Here is an 18,220-nt window from a genome sequence, read left to right as displayed (position 1 = left end):
GAGAGACTGCCTTGAATTCCTTCAAGAAGGATTAGATAAATATGTATGATTAATTATTAACTTTTTCTTCAGTGGATTAGCCTTCCCCCAAGGAAAGCCATCAGCTTTCAAATCAGCCCAGACTTTAATGGTTTTATTGCAACAACTTTGTATGTGTGAAAGAAAGAGGACGGGAGGCCTTCACAGAACACATTTATTTTATTTTATTTACTAATAAGTAACACATTTATTAAGGGATGTGGTGGCTCAGTGGGTTAGGACGCTGAGCTTGTCGATCAGAAGGTCGGCAGTTTGGCGGCTCGAATCCCGAGTGCCGTGTAACAGAGTGAGCGCCTGTTACTCGTCCCAGCTTCTGCCAACCTAGCAGTTCGAAAGCACGTAAAAATGCAAGTAGAAAAATAGGGACCACTACGGTGGGAAGGTAACAGCGTTCCATGCTCCTTTGGCGTCTAGTCATGCCGGCCACGTGACCACGGAGACGTCCTCAGACAAGCGCTGGCTCTTCGGCTTTGAAACGGAGATGAGCACCGGCCCCTAGAGTCGGAAACGACTAGCACGCATGTGCGGGGGAACCTTTACCTTTACCTTTAACACATTTATTAAATGGATCAAGTAAAAATAAACAGATGCATTAGTGATTGTAATTAAGCTATTCCTTATTAATTAACCTCATTAATTAATAAACAACACATTAAATAATTGGAACAAGTAGAAATAAACAGATGCATTTGCAAAACATGTGCCATTCCCGTGAATGTGGCTTGGTGTGTTCGGTCTAGTTTTATTGTTTTGGCAGCTATGTTTTCATAACACACATAAAACGGATCAGTAGGTTCATTTGGATAACATGCTGAGTTTCGTTAGAATCAACTTTTTTTTTTTTACGACTTAGCATGTTGCATGAACTCAGCCTGTCAGATTAGTTCAAGTACCGTGCAAAACGCAAGGTACCAGAAAAATGCATTCCTTCACTAATCAAGTTAATCCAATTTGCTTAGTTTATTACAGATGGTCCTCAACTTAGAACCACCATTGAACCTAAAAGTTCTGTTCCTCAGTGAGACATTTGTTAAGCAGGCTTTGCCCCATGTTACGACCTCTTTTGCCACAGCTGTCAAGAGAACCCTTGCCGTCGTTAACTGAGTAACACGGTTGTTAAGTGAATCCGGCTTCCCCATTGACTTTGCTGGTCAGAAGTTCGCAAAAGGGGATCACGTGACCCCGGGACACTGCGACCGTCATAAATATGAGTCAGTTGCCAAGTGGCTGAATTTTGATCATGTGACCCATGGGGACGCTGCACCCGTCTAAGTGTGAAAAAACGGTCATAAGCCATTTTTTCCAGTGCTGCATAACTTCGGTCACTAAACGAACTGTTGTAAATCAAGGACTATCTGTGTAAGAGCCTTGGTGGAGCAGTGGGCTAATGCCTCCTTAAGTAACACCAGCTGCCTGCAATTAGTGCAGGTTCGAGTCCCACCAGGCTCAAGGTTGACTCAGCCTTCCGTCCTTCCGAGGTAGATAAAATGAGGACCCAGATTGTTGGGGGCAATTAAGCTGACTTTGTAATAATGCCGCTTGGGGTGTGTGTGTGAAAGCCCTAATAAGCAGGCATATACATAGAATGAAGGCTACTTCTAAGCTTGTAAGCCGCCCTAAGTCTTCGGAGAAGGGCGGGATATAAATGGAATTAAAATAAAATAAAATAAATAAAATTGTCCGAATCCAGAGTTTTTTTTAAAAAAAACAACAACCAAAAACAATATTTGTCTCTTTCCACTCAGCGCACTGTGGCGTGTAAAGGCTGGTATATCCTGGTTTATGGTTGAGCACCATCTGTCAATTAAGCCTGCGCTGAACCATTATCAAGTTTGTATAGTTAGGTAAAAGGCAGAGTTGAACTTTGCTATCATCCGGGACGGGGAAGGAGAGGCAGGATTAAATTCCAGTTGTCTGAAATGCTTCCAACTCACCAGGACTTAAATTTCTAAACCAAGGAATCCCGTTCTGTCTCTTTCCTCTATTCTGGAGAAGAGGGGAGAGTTCCCCCCCCCCAACTCCCCAGCCCTTTCCACATGGAAGAATGATTCCCTGAATTGAATTTACATAACACGCTAATCTAGCACAAAACAAGGCTGGGGAATTTGCAGTTCAGTCCTTTGCGGGAACCCCACCATTCACGGGAAGCCAAATTTACCGGGGCACAGCCTGTCGGCGGCGTGTCGACTGCGTTTGTTAATCCTGTCCCTTGCAGTGAACCGACGTCTGTTATGTTAAGATTCCTCGATTCTGCTGGGAAACACTAAACGCAAGCTAGGATCGGAAGCAAAGGAGAGATTCAGTGGTGGGATTCAGCCTGTTCACATCACTTCGGCAGAACCGGTAGCTAATTTCTTTGTTGCCCAGGCCCAGAATGGACTTCCGGAAGCGGCATCCACGCAGAGAACCGGTTGTTCACACTTTTGAATCCCACCACTGGGAGAGATTGTGACCGGATTCCCCCACACCCCAAACCACATGATGGCTTAGCTGTGCAACGTGGGAACCCAACCAAACGTGTGCCGTTTGCGTAAATCGTGCCTTAGCGTCTTGTTGGAACCAGCCTACAGGTAGTCCTCGACTTACAACCAGAAGGGAGCCCCACACTTACGTTGCTAAGTGAGGCACGGGTTAAGGGAGTTTTGTCCCACTTTACCCCCCTTTCTTGCCACAGTTGTTAAGCGAATCACTGCAGGTGTTGAGTCAGTCACACAGTTGTTAAGCGAATCTGGCTTTCCCCCATTGACTTTGCTTGTCAGAAGATCACAAAAGGGGATCACCTGATCCCAGGACACTGCGACCGTCATAAATACGCGTCAGTTGCCAAGCGTCCGATGACATCACAGGCGGGGTGGGAAGAGATGCTGCTGCAGTGGTCCTAAGCGTGAAAAAGGGTCACAGGTTCCCTTTTTTTCCTAGTGCCGTTGTAACTTTGAACAGTCACTAAGCAAACGGTTGCAAATGGAGGACGAGCCGTGTTCTGCTGGATTCAATAAGCTGCCATCGGGTAAAAAGCAACGACTGTGTAACGCCCAGACTGAATTTCCCTCTCCGAGGCTGAAACTCCGAGAATGGGGGGGGGGGCAACGGGGCGCTTGGTGACAGGGTTCAGCGTGTTGTGTGAACGGGACTCCTCCTATACACGCGTACCTCCTATACACGCATGAAGAGAAGGGTGAGGGGTGACATGATAGCAGTGTTCCAGTATCTCAGGGGCTCCCACAAAGAAGAGGGAGTCAAGCTATTCTCCAAAGCACCCGAAGGCAGGACAAGAAGCAACGGATGGAAACTAATCAAGGAGAGAAGCAACCTAGAACTAAGGAGAAACTTCCTGACAGTCAGAACAATTAACCAGCGGAACAACCTGGCTTCAGAAGTGGTGAATGCTCCAACACTGGAGGTTTTTAAGAAGAGACTGGCCAGCCACTTGTCTGAAATTTCAGCCGTCTCCTGCGGCTCCCAGTCCTCTGCCATGTGCAGTCCCCCCCCCAAAAAAAGTGGGACTAAAAAAGTTCAACCAATCAATTCAAATATGCAGGGTAGGTGCATATCTCACTTTGGCTCCACTCTTCAGTCAAACCCTGTTCTGCGCCTGCGCGCATGTACGCACCTGTGCACACGTTTTTTGCGGCTCCCAGTTTTTCCTTTTGTGAGGGAACCGGTTCCGAGTGGCTCTTTCACTGTTTCAGGTTGCTGACCCCTGGTATAGGGTTTCCTGCCTGAGCAGGGGGTTGGACTAGATGACCTCCAAGGTCCCTTCCAACTTTATATTATTATTATTATTATTATTATTATTATTATTATTATTATTATTATTATTATTATTATTATTATTATTATTATCATTACTATTACTACTATTACTATTATTACTATTATTATTTTTTATTGAAAAGTTTTACAATACATTTTATCTTTAACAATCCCTCCCCCCCTGCCCCCACCCACCCCTTCCTAGCCCTCCCTAACCCTCCCCCCCTTCCCCCCTCCCCGACTTCCCAGAGCTAAATACAAGGTATAAAAGCAAAAAAACAATCATAAACAACCATATGCTAACAACAATAAACTATTAAGTCTATTGCACTCTAGCTCATATGAAATGACTACAAGCAATACTAATATTACATAAAAAAAAGAATAAAAAAAACTTATTCAAATGCTAAGTGAAACTTTTTGGTCCCATATTTGTTATTTATTATTATTATTATTATTATTATTATTATTATTATTATTATTATTATTATTATTATTATTATTATTATTATTATTATTATTATTATTATTATTATTATTATTATTATTATTATTATTATTATTATTATCACCGAGGACGAGGCATTCAGTCCGGCCAGTCCAGCTTAGCCGACGCCCTCGGGCCGGCTTGGAGGGGGAAGGACGCGCGGGGACGTTGGTGGCCCGTCCGCGAAGCCACCTCCGGGCTTCTCCCAAGGCGGCAGAGCCCCGGCCGGGAGCCGGAGGGGCGGAGCGGAGCGGCGGGGTTTGCCGGGACCTCCTTTCGGGCTGCTTCGGCCAGCCAGTCCCGTCGGGCCCCGTCCCGCCCCTCCCCGCCCGGGGGCGTGGGGAGACGGAGCCAGGCGAGGAGCCCCGGCCGCCGAGGGAAGGGAAAGCGCTGCCCGCCAGCGGAGAAGCCGGAGCAAACGGCCAGGATGGCGGCGGACGGCGGCCTGGAGCAGCGGGCGCTGCAGTACGAGCAGACGCTGGTGAGTGTGGCCTGGGCGCCTTTCCCCCGTGGAAAAGAAAAAAAAGAGAAGAAGAAGAAGAAGAAGGGGAAAAAAAGGAAAGGAAAGAGGGACTCTGCTCCTGTGCAGAGTGCGCGTCCTCCACTCCCTCCCTCCCTCCCTCCCTCTCCGCCTTCCCATCTGGAAGGCTCCTCCAGCCCAGCCGGGAGAAACTTTCGCGCCGGAGAGGTTTAAACCGGCGAGGGGAGCAAGGAGGAAATGGTGGAAGAAAACGGGCAAGCCTCTGAGCATGCGAAGATGGCTCGGGTTTGGCCGTATGGAAAGCTGCGCTGCGCTCTATGGAGTTAGGGCCAGAAGTTCCGCCGGTCCTCACACTTTTAAACGTGGGGAGCGGGGGTTTGTGTGTTTTGTGTGTTTTTGTGTGTGTGTGTCTGTGTGTGGGTGTGTGGGTGTGTGTGTGTGGGTGTGTGGGTGTGTGTGTGTCTATCGCTTTGGGCAGCCAAAGGGGAAGCTGGGACGTTCGCTCCGTCTTATCGAGCCCCTTCTTCGTCCACCTCAGTCAATCAATCAGAATCGAGCTGGAAGGGACCTTGGAGGTCATCTAGTCCAACCCCCCCTGCTCAAGCAAGAGAAACCCACCACCACCACCCCGTACAATTTGAGACAAGTGGTTGTCCAGACTCTTCTTTAAAAAAAACCTCCAGTGATGGAGCACTGGCAACTTCTGTTCCACGGGTTAATTGTCCTCACTGTTAGGAAGTTTCTCCTTCGTTCTAGGTCGCTTCTCTGCTTGATTAAGTTTCCATCCCCCCCCCCCCCGTTGTTTCTTGTCTTGCCTTCTGGTGGGTCGGAAACTAAGTTGCCCCCCCCTCTTCTTTGTGGCAGCCCCTCAAATATTGGAATGCTGCTATCATGTCCCCCCCCAGTCCTTCTTTTCTCTAGACTAGCCATAGCTATTTCCTCCAACTGTTTTATATATATTTATATTTATATTTTTTATATTTATATTTATATTATTTTTTATATTTATATTTATATTTTTTATATTTATATTTATATTTATATTTATAATTAGTCTCCGATTTTATATATTTTATATTTCATTTAGATAGGTTCCTTTCTGAGGCACCAGCCCAGGCATCACAGTCAGAAATGGGTGCAAGAAGGAGAGAATTGAGACTTCACTTCCTAAGAAGATGCTTGTGGAAGTTACTAGGGCTAGCTGATGGGGGATTGGTAGAGCTGGGGACAGCAAATCTAGGTTTTCCCCCGTCCGAGTGCATTGAGGTCACACGTGCTGTCAGTCCAGTGGAAGATCCAACGGGTACGCTGAAGTCTTTGTAGCTTCACCTGTTGGACAAGCCAATTGGTGTGGGTAATTGAACGGTGGGAATCTGCACAGATTTTGGCTTTCCCAGATATCAGATGGAGCGGGGCAGCTTCTGCATAGCTGCCCCTTGGATCATATGGCCAAGCAAAAGGAGAAGGGAAAATATTTTGGGGTGCAGCTCAAGTTCTTCTGCTTGAGGAGGGGGGCTGGACTAGAAGACCTCCAAGGTCCCTTCCTACTCTACTCTACTCTACTCTACTCTATTCTACTCTACTCTACTCCTGTTCTGTTCTGTTCCGTTCCGTTCCGTTCTACTACTCTACTCTATTATACTCTACTCTACTCTACTCAGGTTTCGTAGTCTGAATGAAACTGTTGGACTAGCATCAGAGTGACCCTAGATGGCTCAATCCATCTTTAATCACAGGAGCACCTTGGGTGACATTGGGGCTGCCTCCCTCGCAGGGCTGTTATTTGGGAAAAAGATGGGAGGAGGCAGTAGTCTTGTTGCCTTGAATCTTGAACAAAAGGGGTAAGATATAAACTTAATTAATTATACAAAGAAACAAACTTTGTGGACTTCCGGAAGCGTAGAATTCTACCTGCCAGAATTTCCAGCAATAACCATATAATTTAGGTAGGTAGGTAGGTAAGTCTTTTTTTTCAAATTTTAAAAATCCTGCCTTTATTATTTGATAAATAACTCAAGGCAGGCTAACATACATAATGCTTCTTTCTTTTTCTGTTTTACTCACAACACAATCCTGTGAGGTGGGTTGGGCTGAGAGAGAGAGTGACTGGCTCAAAGTCACCCAACCGGCTTTAATGTCTAAGGTGGGACTAGAACTCACAGTCTCCTGGGGATTGGCCCAAAGTTGCTCAGACTGCTTTCATGCCTAAAGTGGGACTAGAACTCACAGTCTCCTAGTGATTGGCCCAAAGTCACCCAGCCAGCTTTCATGCTTAAGGCAGGACTAGAACTCACAGTCTCCTAGTGATTGGCCCAAAGTCACCCAGCCAGCTTTCATGCCTAAGGCAAGACTAGAACTCCCAGTCTCCTAGTGATAGGTTCAAAGTTACCCAGCCAGCTTTCGTGCCTAAGATGGTATTAGAACTCACAGTCTCCTAGTGATTGGCCCAAAGTCACCCAGCCAGCTTTCATGCCTAAGGCAGGACGAACTCACAGTCTCCTAGTGATAGGCTCAAAGTTACCCAGCCAGCTCTCGTGCCTAAGATGGTATTAGAATTCACAGTCTCCTAGTGATTGGCCCAAAGTCACCCAGCCAGCTTTCATGCCTAAAGTGGGACTAGAACTCACAGTCTCCTAGTGATTGGCCCAAAGTCGCCCAGCCAGCTTTCATGCTTAAGGCAGGACTAGAATTCACAGTCTCCTAGTGATTGGCCCAAAGTCACCCAGCCAGCTTTCATGCCTAAGGCAAGACTAGAACTCCCAGTCTCCTAGTGATAGGTTCAAAGTTACCCAGCCAGCTTTTGTGCCTAAGATGGTATTAGAACTCACAGTCTCCTAGTGATTGGCCCAAAGTCACCCAGCCAGCTTTCATGCCTAAGGCAGGACTAGAACTCACAGTCTCCTAGTGATAGGCTCAAAGTTACCCAGCCAGCTCTCGTGCCTAAGATGGTATTAGAACTCACAGTCTCCTAGTGATTGGTCCAAAGTCACCCAGCCAGCTTTCATGCCTAACGTGGGACTAGAACTCACAGTCTCGTGGTTTCTAGCCTAGTGCTGAACCAGCACACCATTGGCGTGTTCACACAGCTCATGCAACCAGGGAAAAACACATTTTTTTTTGCTCTTATCTGTCTCTCTTGGACACGGCAGCGTCTTGAGCTACCCTTTTCTTGCACGGTGGACAGCCTCAGTTCGAGCAAGTTTTTCTCTGGTGTTGAGTTCGAATTCCGGCTTTGGCAAGCCACGAGGGAAAGGGACAGGTTGTGCAAGGGGATCCCAAAGAAGGACATTTGCAGTAGGAAAATGCTATAAAAGCGTTGAACGGCCAACAGAAGTGAATATCTGTAGCTTACATTGGACTCTGGGGTCCTTGGTGCTCTCTGAATTAGATTGTTTGCAGACCTTTCATGATCCAACTAGGTAACGTTATCAGTGCAAAGTAAGAGTGGAGTTTGTTCCCTGTTTGTAGACAGTAGCTTTCTCTGCTGGTTTTGGTGGGGGGGTGTAGCTTTTCTCCTTGTAGTTCGTACTTTTCCAGCAACCAACACCCAGATAAGCAGGGATTAACACCAGACAAAGAAGATAAGATGAGATAAGATAACCTTTATTATCTTTTTTTTTAACCGTGGGCACCACGACACAGATCAAAAATGAAATTTAGTTGCCTGCTCTCAAAGTGAACACATACATGACACACACCTAAACATACTAATATACAACATACGTTTGGACCCACACCCCTACATATACATAACATATAAAGATGAAATGAGGCAGAAAGCAATACCACAATCCAGGAACTACCAAGGAGAAAACCACACTTCCAGCAACGCTGGGAGGGCAAGCTGTTGCATATAAATAGTATTCCAGGTGTGGCCTCACTAGGGTTTTATAAAGTGATACTAATACTTCATGTGACCTTGATTCTATGCATCTGTTTGAACCACAGATGGTTCCAAAAAACAACAACCCTGCATTCGTCAAATGTTCCTCGTCAAAGTAGAGAGAGGTGTCAAGCGGACTTTTATAGGTTTTGATCCTGGACACAGTCCTCTTCAACATTTTTGCTTAGTCAGATAAATAGATGGAGGGAGAAAACCCTGCACTCTCTAGCATTGATGACGTTACCTAGCTGGGTAATGAAAGGTCTGCGAGCAAACCACCATGCACAGAGAGCGTCAAGGGCTCCAGAGCGTTTGCGCTAGTAGAGCCGCTAAAAAAAGTCAGGAAATTTTGGAGAACTGCAGCCAGGAAGATTGCAGTAGAAATGAAGGTGTTTTGGGATATCGTGGTTTCGGTCTTTCTCCTGAGCTGCCCCAGTGGGCAAGTACCACGATGGGCATCACCCCCTGGCTCATGTTCTCGCCTCACGCTTTAAGTCCAGTCAGCTGAAATCCTAGCAGGTCAATTCCCACAGCATCCTATGTTTGATTAACTTTAATCTTAGTTTGTGCACACCCGTGAGCGGCTTAGCGCGTTGTGTGAATGCAGCCGCTTCGCTAGATGATGCAGTGTTATTATTTAAACCCGGAAAATGGGTTAGGCGCATTCTGAGAATTGCCACCAATTCGTGTCGTGGCATAGTGAAGAAGGCGAGTGCAGAGAGAGATGTAAAGCAGACATCTCACAGCCAAGAAATCTGTGTGGCATTTGGGCAAAGATTTTTTTCAAGTAGCCTAAAGCAATCCTGTTATTTACCTCCAGCGGTGGTCGTTCCTTCTAATGTTATTTGAACTAGGCAGCTACACAGGGTCAGGCGTAGAGAGGAAGGGCAAGGAGACCACCAGGAGATCCCAAGGCTGCAGACTAAGTTGAGAAACCAGAAAAATTCTCTCTCCAAACTTGGCAACTTTGAAGACTTGTGGACCTCAGCTCCCATGCTGGCTGAGGAATTCGGGGAGTTAAAAGTTCACTAAGTCTTAAAAGTTGCCAAGTTTGTCAAGAAAATCCACGGTCCTCTCTTAACAATTGCACCCTGTCCTTTTAACAGGTTGGGGCTGTCCCGCCAGGTGGGCAGCAGCCGTGAGAGAGGATATTCGGGGCAAAAGCTGACTGACTTGTGGAATTGACCCAGTTCTCTTTAATAGCTCGACCTACTTCAAAGGTTGTTTTTCTGAAAAGAAGGAGAAGGAGGAGGAGGGGGTGAAGGCCACCTTGAGCTCATGAATGAAAAACAGGTTATTTAATCTACCACATAACCTCTCTCCAGGGAGGTTGGTCAGGTGTCTTTCCAGGTGCTGCCCAAGGCTTCAGTAGGAGGCAAGAAAGGGTCTAAGCGACAAAGGAACAAATGGAAAGTGAGCAAAATATGTTGTTGTTGTTAGTTGCGAAGTCGTGTCCGACCCTTTGCGACCCTATGGACAACGTTCCTCCAGGCCTTCCTGTCCTCTACCATCTGCTGGAGTCCATTTAAGCTCACGCCTACTGCTTCAGTGACTCCATCCAGCCACCTCCTTCTCCGTCGTCCCCTTCTTCTATTGCCCTCAATCTTTCCCAGCATTGGGCTCTTCTCCAGCGAGTCCTTCCTTCTCATTAGGTGGCCAAAGTATTTGAGTTTTAGCTTCAGGATCTGGCCTTCTAAAGAGCAGTCAGGGTTGATCTCCTCTAGGACTGACCGGTTTGATCGCCTTGCAGACCAAAATATACAGCAGACCAATTTATGGCAATGCACACATGCATTCTGCTAGCTGTTTCACCTGGCCTGCTCAAGGCCGTTTGGGGAAGCCAAGCTGCCAGACCTGTCAGGAATTTTGGCCCCTCAGCTGACTCCAGGAAAACAGCGGAAGGACCATCATCCTGGGACGGAAAATCCTGTCCATGCCTTTCTTTGAGAATAAAAAACAAAAACGGAGAAGAATAAATAAAATTGACCGCCGACTTAATGACAGGGTCAGAAACGCTAGCCTCTAGCTGGGCAAAAGTCTCCCCGGCTACTTGTTTGAAAGATCCTGTTAGAGCTTGAAGCTAGCAGACCAAACAGAAATAAATAAATAAAATACTTTTGATTGTTGAAGGTTGGCACGGGCAGGAGACGAAAGTAGGCAGGGTTGAGGAATGCCCGTCCTAAGCCGGGAAAAGAAAGTGTATTGTTTCAGTTCTGGACAGAAGGGCAAAGGCATCTATCAGTCATCACTGTCATGCTTATAATTGGACCAGCACCCTTGAGTCCCCTTACTTGCAGCCATCTGGAACGTTGCTACTTGGGAGCAACGGAAGCGATATAGCAGGAACGATGGTGTGTGGAGCCTTCAAACTGAAAACTCTTGCCCGGTTTTAAATCTGGAAAGCTTTGCAAAAAGCAAACTCTTTTGTCCAGCACGGTGCCCTCTGCAGCAGGGGTCCCCAACCACTGGTCCACAGGACAGTCCCAGTTTGTGGCCTGTCGAAAACCAGGCCGCGGAAGCAACAGGCGAGCATGCGAAGCTCCATTTGCGCATGTGCGGGATTAGGTTGCGCGCACAAAATCATGCCCTGCCACTACCTGCTGCCTATTTTGTGGAGGGACCACTGCTCTGGAGGATTAGATCTTGATGTACAAATAATAATGATGATGATGATGATGTTGTTGTTGGAAGGGACCTTGGAGGTCATCTAGTCCAGCCCCCTGCTCAGGCAGGAAAATGTATACCATTTCAGACAAGTGACTGTCCAGTCTCTTCTTAAAAACTTCCAGTGTTGGAGCATTCACCGCTTCTGGAGGCAGGTTGTTCCACTGATGAATGGTTCTAACTGACTTAAGTCACTTATGAGGTATGGCAGGGGTCTTCAAATGTGGCCCTTTTAGGACTTGTGGACTTCAACTCCCAGAATTCCTCAGCCACGATTGAGGCCAAAATTTCTGTGGCTAAGTGAGACATTACTTAAGTGAGTTTTGCCCCACTTTGTGACCTTTTGTGCCACAGCTGTTAAGCGAATCACTGCAGTTTTTAAGTTAATAACATGGTTGGTGAGGGAATCTGGTTCCCCACCCACCCACCCCATTGATTTTGCTTGTCTGAAGGTTGCAAAAGACCCCGGAACTCTGCGACTGTCATAAATACGAGTCAGTTGCAAAGTGTTTAAATTTTGATCAGGTGACCACGGTCACTATTTTTATTTATTTTATTTTATTTTATTTTAATTCCATTTATATCCCGCCCTTCTCCGAAGACTCAGGGCGGCTTACAAGCTTAGCAGTAGCCTTCATTCTATGTATATGCCTGCTTATTAGGGCTTTCACACACACACCCCAAGCGGCATTATTACAAAGTCAGCTTAATTGCCCCCAACAATCTGGGTCCTCATTTTACCTACCTGGGAAGGATGGAAGGCTGAGTCAACCTTGAGCCTGGTGGGACTCGAACTTGCACTAATTGCAGGCAGCTGGTGTTACTTAAGGAGGCATTAGCCCACTGCTCCACCAAGGCTCTAAATGAACTAAATGAGCTGTTGTTAAGTGGAGGAGCCCCTGGAGTACATTTTGAAGAGAGCACTTGCTAAGCTTCATCTCCTTTGGATTACTATCGGAGATACTTAAACCTAAGAGAGAAAATACATATTAATATATATATATATATATATATATATATATATATATATATATATATATATATATATATATATATATATATATATATATATATATATATGAGCCGGTTGGAGATGATCCTATTCCAGATGGTGCCACATTTTTTTTTTAATGCTTCGCACAGTAAACTTTAACTAAGTGGCTTCATTCACACAACCAAGCTAGGTTTATCTGATGTAGAACCTATTTTGAAGGCCTGTTGGGGGCTTTGAGGGTTGTGCCTACTCAGCCTGTTTGCCAGTGGTGGGATTCAGCCGAGTTCGCACCACTTGCCGCAGAACCGGTAGCTAATTTTTTTGTTGCCCAGGCCCAGAATGGACTTCCAGAAGTGGCATCCACACAGAGAACCAGTTGTTCACCTATTTGAATCCCACCGCTGTTTTTTGCTCAGCTTTTGGCCCATCACGATGTTTCAGACCAGGAAATGGATTGTTTCAGTAATTAAACTTGTGGTCTTGAGTTGTTCGGTTGATCTATGGCTCAATTTAGCTGTCATCCAGTTCCTTTCCATCTAGTTCAGCATTTCCCATTCTTCCCCCCCCCCCCGCCGCCGCTTCCTCCCGATCTTTAGCCAGACGTGACTGTGTTCCCTGTCAATGAGAATTTTTAATTTTAACCTATTGTAACTGGGTTTTTTTTTTAATTAGAGTTAAGGGTTTTAGATTTTAATCAAGGATAATTTAATTTATTTTAATTTGTGATTAACTTTTGTATTGTTATATAAACCTGGTTTTTTGATCTATCAGGCCTGGACTGAAGGGGTTTTAGCTTTTAATGTGGTTTTAATTGTCGGGCTTAAGTAATTTAATCTATTTTAATTTATACTATTTTTATATTGTATTTTATGCTGCCCTGTAAACCGCCCTGAAGTCCTTCGGGAATAGGGCGGTATAAAAATTTAATTAAATAAATAAATAAATAAATAAATATTGTTTTAATCGCCTTGTGAACCGCCCTGGGTCCTACGGGAGAAGGGCGGTATATAAGTCTCAATAATAAAATAATAAATAAATAAATAAATAAATAAATAAATAAATAAATAAATAAATAAATAAATACACAGAACTCTTGTTAGACAAACTTTAGCTCCTTTCATCTTCTTTTGGTTTCTGTCTGTTCAGCTCTGTAATTCTGTAGCCCTAGGCAAGTCTGGTTTCCACTTTCACGCTTCGTTTGCCAACCTTTTTTTCATGCCCCCTCTCCCTAAGTCTGGGCTGCCTCAGGATCCTCCCTGATAAATCGGGTGTTTTTCAAACTTTCTCAAATTTAAGATGTATGGACTTCAACTCTTAGTAGCTCGATTGTGCCATGTTCTTCTTTCTGGTTGGTTCCTGTTCTCCATCATCAGTTTTGTGGAGGCTTAAGTTAAATGCCGAAGTTTTCTTGGCTTGAATTGCTGTAAGGGCAGATTGTGGGGTTCAGAATCCATGCCAAGTAGTGATTATAGGGAAACCTAGACTCAGATCTTCACTTGCTCCAAATTGTAGGATAACCGTGTGCCAGTCTCTCTCGTGTTGATTGTGCTTGCACAAAACCATGGTTAGTTTGGACCATAGTCTCTAAGCTAAGCCACAGTTGGTTGGATTTGGGCAACACACTAAACCATGAACTACGATGTGTAGACCACATTCTGTCTTAGTACAATGGGAAAATCTCATTTCACAATCTCTCAGATGTGTGCTGTTGTATGGAAATTGGTTAGCCTTGAATGTTGGGTAAAGAGAAACTCCACATTCAAAAAACAACGTCTTGTTGGAATTCATATTCTCAGCAAGTAAAGTTGGCAAGATTCACCTTTCAGTGTGAGTCCAATTAAAGGAACAAACTCCCTGTGTTAAATGTTACGTGATAGAAACCATATTATGGCTTAACAGGATAGCCTATTTCATCCAATGGATAAAGCAAACATTGCAGACAAATAAGCCTAGCAACTATATTTGCACAGCATTTGTGTAGTGTTAATATTAATTAAGGTTTTCTCTGTTGTTGTTCAGACCATTTGATTAGTTTATTATCTTGTGCAAATCCGGAAAACTGGATTTGGGACACAAGTAGGTTGATACTTTGTGGGCTGTTATTGCACAAGGAGAATTTAAGCATTAGAAGTATTTATGAGTGATGGGTTTTTGCTGTCAAAATGTCATTGCTGTGTTGCAGTCTTTTTAAACAAAGTTATTTTTTTGTAGGCTTTGAAAAAACGTATTTAGAAGTGGATTGCCCTCTGGCTGTTCCATGCCAGTTCTGGAATGCTTATATAGGTTTTTATAAAAAAGTTTGTTTGTGTGTGTGCATGCATTTGTGTATGTGCGGGGAGGGGGGGTGTTGTCGAGAAAAAGCAAACAGATGAAACTGTTGTTTTCTCTGTCCCAGAGAGTCTAAATTCCAACACTGTCAAAATCAGAGGAAAGAATGTATCTCTGTTCACAAGAGTTCTCCTATTTAAAAAAAAATGGAGAGCTGCTTGCAGAATTTCGAGAAAGCAAATGGAAAGTAAGTTTATGCTCGCAAATCAAAATATGTCTGTCTAATTCAATTTCCCACCATTAGCTTTCACCAGGCAACCTGGCTCTTTTCAGATGTGTGCAAACGCAACACAACGCGTGTTATTCCCCAGAGTGGCCCCGAATTTTGTGCTGCCTATTTTAAGGGCACCTGGTTGAATGTGATATTTGCCCTGGGATGTGAAGATGCCAAAGAGATGAGTAAGTTCGTAAACCATAATAAATGATAACCCGGTTTAGCAAGGTTTTTAATCTGATTCGGGCAAATGTGTCGTGTGAATGCAGTTGCAACTCATGAAAGCTTAGAAATTAAATAGAATTGTCTAATGGAGATTCTGTGACTTCCTAAAATTGAATAAAATTGGTTAGCTGGTCCCGATTGTCTGCAAAGTTCATTTCATAAGTATCCAGGCTGTGAGGGCAAAAATGAAAACTCCCAGTTTTGATTTTGAGCATGTTTTATGTACCCTGAGCGACCTATATTCTGTAGCATGCAGGAACCCTTGTGAATCTTTTTATTTTTCTTATAGATTGTTTTTTTCTCTTTCATTTCTACCATTTTCCTTTCTCCCACGTTGGCCGCCTTGTTGTTCCATATTATCTGCAAACACCTCCTGGAAGATTCAGAAACTTTGTGACCTCTTAGTTGTTCTTTACATGAAGGTGTTGGCTAATGTTGGATTTTGATTGCTTTATGGACTAACTTTCCTTTTTTATGGTCTTTTGTCTAATCAGAATTAAATGAGCAGATTAAAGCCATTTGATTCTCTCTCTCTCTCTCTCTCTCTCTCTCTCTCTCTCTCTCTCTCTCTCTCTCTCTCTCTCTCTCTCTCTCTCTCATTTCTGGGTCATTTTGATTACAAAGGCTTCTGTTGATATCACAAATATCAACAAATATCACAAATATCAACATGCTATGTGGGTGAAAGGTGTACAGATGGTCCTCGATTTATATTAGTTCATTTAGCGACTCTTTGAAGTCACTAAAAAGAATTTCATAACGAGGGGATGTCCAGGTTGGGTGATCTTGGTGGGGGTTTTCCAATTGTTTTACCCCTGTCATGGACCGATCATCACCTCCTGCGGCTGGTCTTCAACACACTCCCCACCGTGGGTGTGTTGAACCAACTAGATGGTTCCGCCCCAGGCGCTTAATGGACCCTGAGAGGTTCCAGGCAGCGCTGGGGTCCCCACCTGCCTCCTTTGCTCACAGCTCGGCAGATGCCTTAGTGGAAGCCTGGGAAAGGGCAGCCACGGAGGCACTTGACCGAGTTGTACCCTTACGGCCCCTGACCCGGTGCAGATCCCAGCGGGCTCCATGGTTTTCTGCGGAGCTCCGGGAGATGAAGCGTCGGAGACGGGGCCTAGAGAACTGTTGGAGATCCAGCCGGTCTGAATCCGACCGATTGCGACTAAGAACCTATATTAGGTCTTATCTCGCGGCGATGAGGATGGCGAGGTCTAATCACTTTGCTACCCTCATCACGTCCGCAGATAACCGCCCGGCCGCCCTGTTTAGGGTGACCCGCTCCCTCCTTAATCAGGAGGTGAGAGAGGAACCCTTGCAGGGTTGTGCCGAGGAGTTTAGCCAACATTTGTTGGACAAAATCGCTCAGATTCGGACCGGTTTGGACTCCGACTGGGCAGTCTGACGATCAGGACATGGGTGGTCTTGTCAATGTTATCTGGGAGGAGTTCAATCCTGTGACTCCGGAGGAAGTGGACAGGATTATGGGGAGGCTGAGCTCCACCACGTGTTTATTGGACCCGTGCCCTTCCTGGCTGGTTTATGCAGCTCGGGAGGGGACACGAGGCCGGTTCTAGGCGGTTATATCTGCATCTTTGAGTGAGGGTAGTTTCCCCGCCGTCTTGAAGGAGGCAGTGGTGAGACCTATCCTCAAGAAGCCTGCCTTGGACCCAGCTGTGTTAAACAACTTTCGTCCTGTCTCCAACCTTCGCTTTCTTGCGAAGGTTGTTGAGAGCGTGGTGGCGCATCAGCTCCCTCTGGTTATCTAGACCCGTACCAATCGGGTTTCAGGCCCGGGTACAGCACGGAGATGGCATTGGTCGCTCTGGTGAATGATCTCTGGAGGGCTCGGGACGGGATATTCCTCGGTTCTAGTCCTATTAGACCTCTCAGCGGCTTTCGATACCATCAACCATGGTATCCTGCTGCGGCGTCTCAGGAGACTGGGAGTGGGAGGCACGGTTCTCCAGTGGTTCTCCTCCTATCTCCTGGGACGTTCGCAGTCGGTGTTGGCAGGGGGGCAGAGGTCGACCTCGAGGCCTCTCGTTTGTGGAGTTCCTCAGGGGTCGGTCCTCTTGCCTCTCCTGTTCAACATCTATATGAAGCCGCTGGGTGAGATCATTTGTGGTTTTGGAGTTGGGTATCATCAGTATGCGGATGATACCCAGCTTTTCATTTCGACCCCAAACCACCCCAGTGATGCCCTCGACGTGATGTCCCGTTGCCTGGAGGCGGTTCGGGTCTGGATGGGGAGGAAATGGCTTCGGCTCAACCCTGACAAGACTGAGTGGCTGTGCGTACCGGCATCTCGGGAAATTTAGAATATTCCATCTCTTTCTATGGGGGGTGAGTTATTAGCCCCCCATAGATAGGGCTCGCAACTTGGGAGTCCTCCTAGATTCACAGCTTTCTTTAGAAGATCATATATTAACTGTGACTAGGGGGGCCTTCGCCCAGGTTTGCCTGGTGCGCCAGTTGCGGCCCTATCTAGACCGGGATGCCTTGCGTACGGTCACTCATGCGCTCGTGACCTCTCGATTAGACTACTGCAACGCTCTCTACATGGGGCTGCCCTTGAGGACCACCCGGAGGCTCCAACTGGTGCAGAATGCAGCCGCAAGAGTCGTGCTGGGAGTTTCCCGAAACTCCCATGTTACACCTTTGCTCCGTGAGCTGCATTGGCTCCCAGTTGTCTTCCGGGTGAGATTCAAGGTGCTGGTAATGACCTTTAAAGCCCTACATGGCATGGGTCCAGATTACCTACGGGAGCACCTGCGGCCGGCATCAACTTCCCTCCGCCCAGTGCACTCCCACAGAGAGGGCCTCCTCAGGGTGCCACCGGTCAGAGAATGCCGTCTGGTGGCCCCCAGGGGGAGGTCCTTCTCTGTGGGTGCGCCGGATTTGTGGAACCGTTTACCGGTTGAGCTCCAGATGGTGCCCGACCTTCGCTCCTTCCGACGGGATCTTAAGACCTACTTGTTTGAACAAGCCGGCCTGGCCTGATGGGTTTTGGGTTGTATTATTGCTTTTAATGTATTTTAACTTATTGTTTTAAGGGATTGGGCACTTGTTTAATCTTGTCTTAATTTTTTTTATTCTTGTATTAGTATTTATTGCCCTGTTCACCGCCCTGAGTCCTTCGGGAG

The 18,220-nt window shown here is 45.9% G+C and overlaps 1 protein-coding gene across 2 annotated transcripts in view; it reads left to right on the top strand.

The window, feature by feature from the left end:
- The first annotated feature begins 4,697 nt into the window (after window positions 1–4,697).
- Window positions 4,698–18,220, top strand: part of CLCN2 (chloride voltage-gated channel 2) — a 141,523-nt gene continuing 128,000 nt past the window's right edge. For both annotated transcript variants that reach the window (XM_083363910.1, XM_083363909.1), the window contains exon 1: window positions 4,698–4,760. In XM_083363910.1, the coding sequence (XP_083220036.1) occupies window positions 4,707–4,760 (54 nt within the window). In that variant the 5' untranslated portion in view covers window positions 4,698–4,706. The remainder of the gene's footprint in view (window positions 4,761–18,220) is intronic.

This window comes from Vipera ursinii (genome assembly GCF_947247035.1).
Source record: "Vipera ursinii genome assembly, chromosome: 5".
NCBI classification, from domain to species: Eukaryota; Metazoa; Chordata; class Lepidosauria; order Squamata; family Viperidae; genus Vipera; species Vipera ursinii.
The sequence above is the reverse complement of the archived record's forward strand: the minus strand, read 5'-3'. Positions and strand labels throughout refer to the sequence as shown.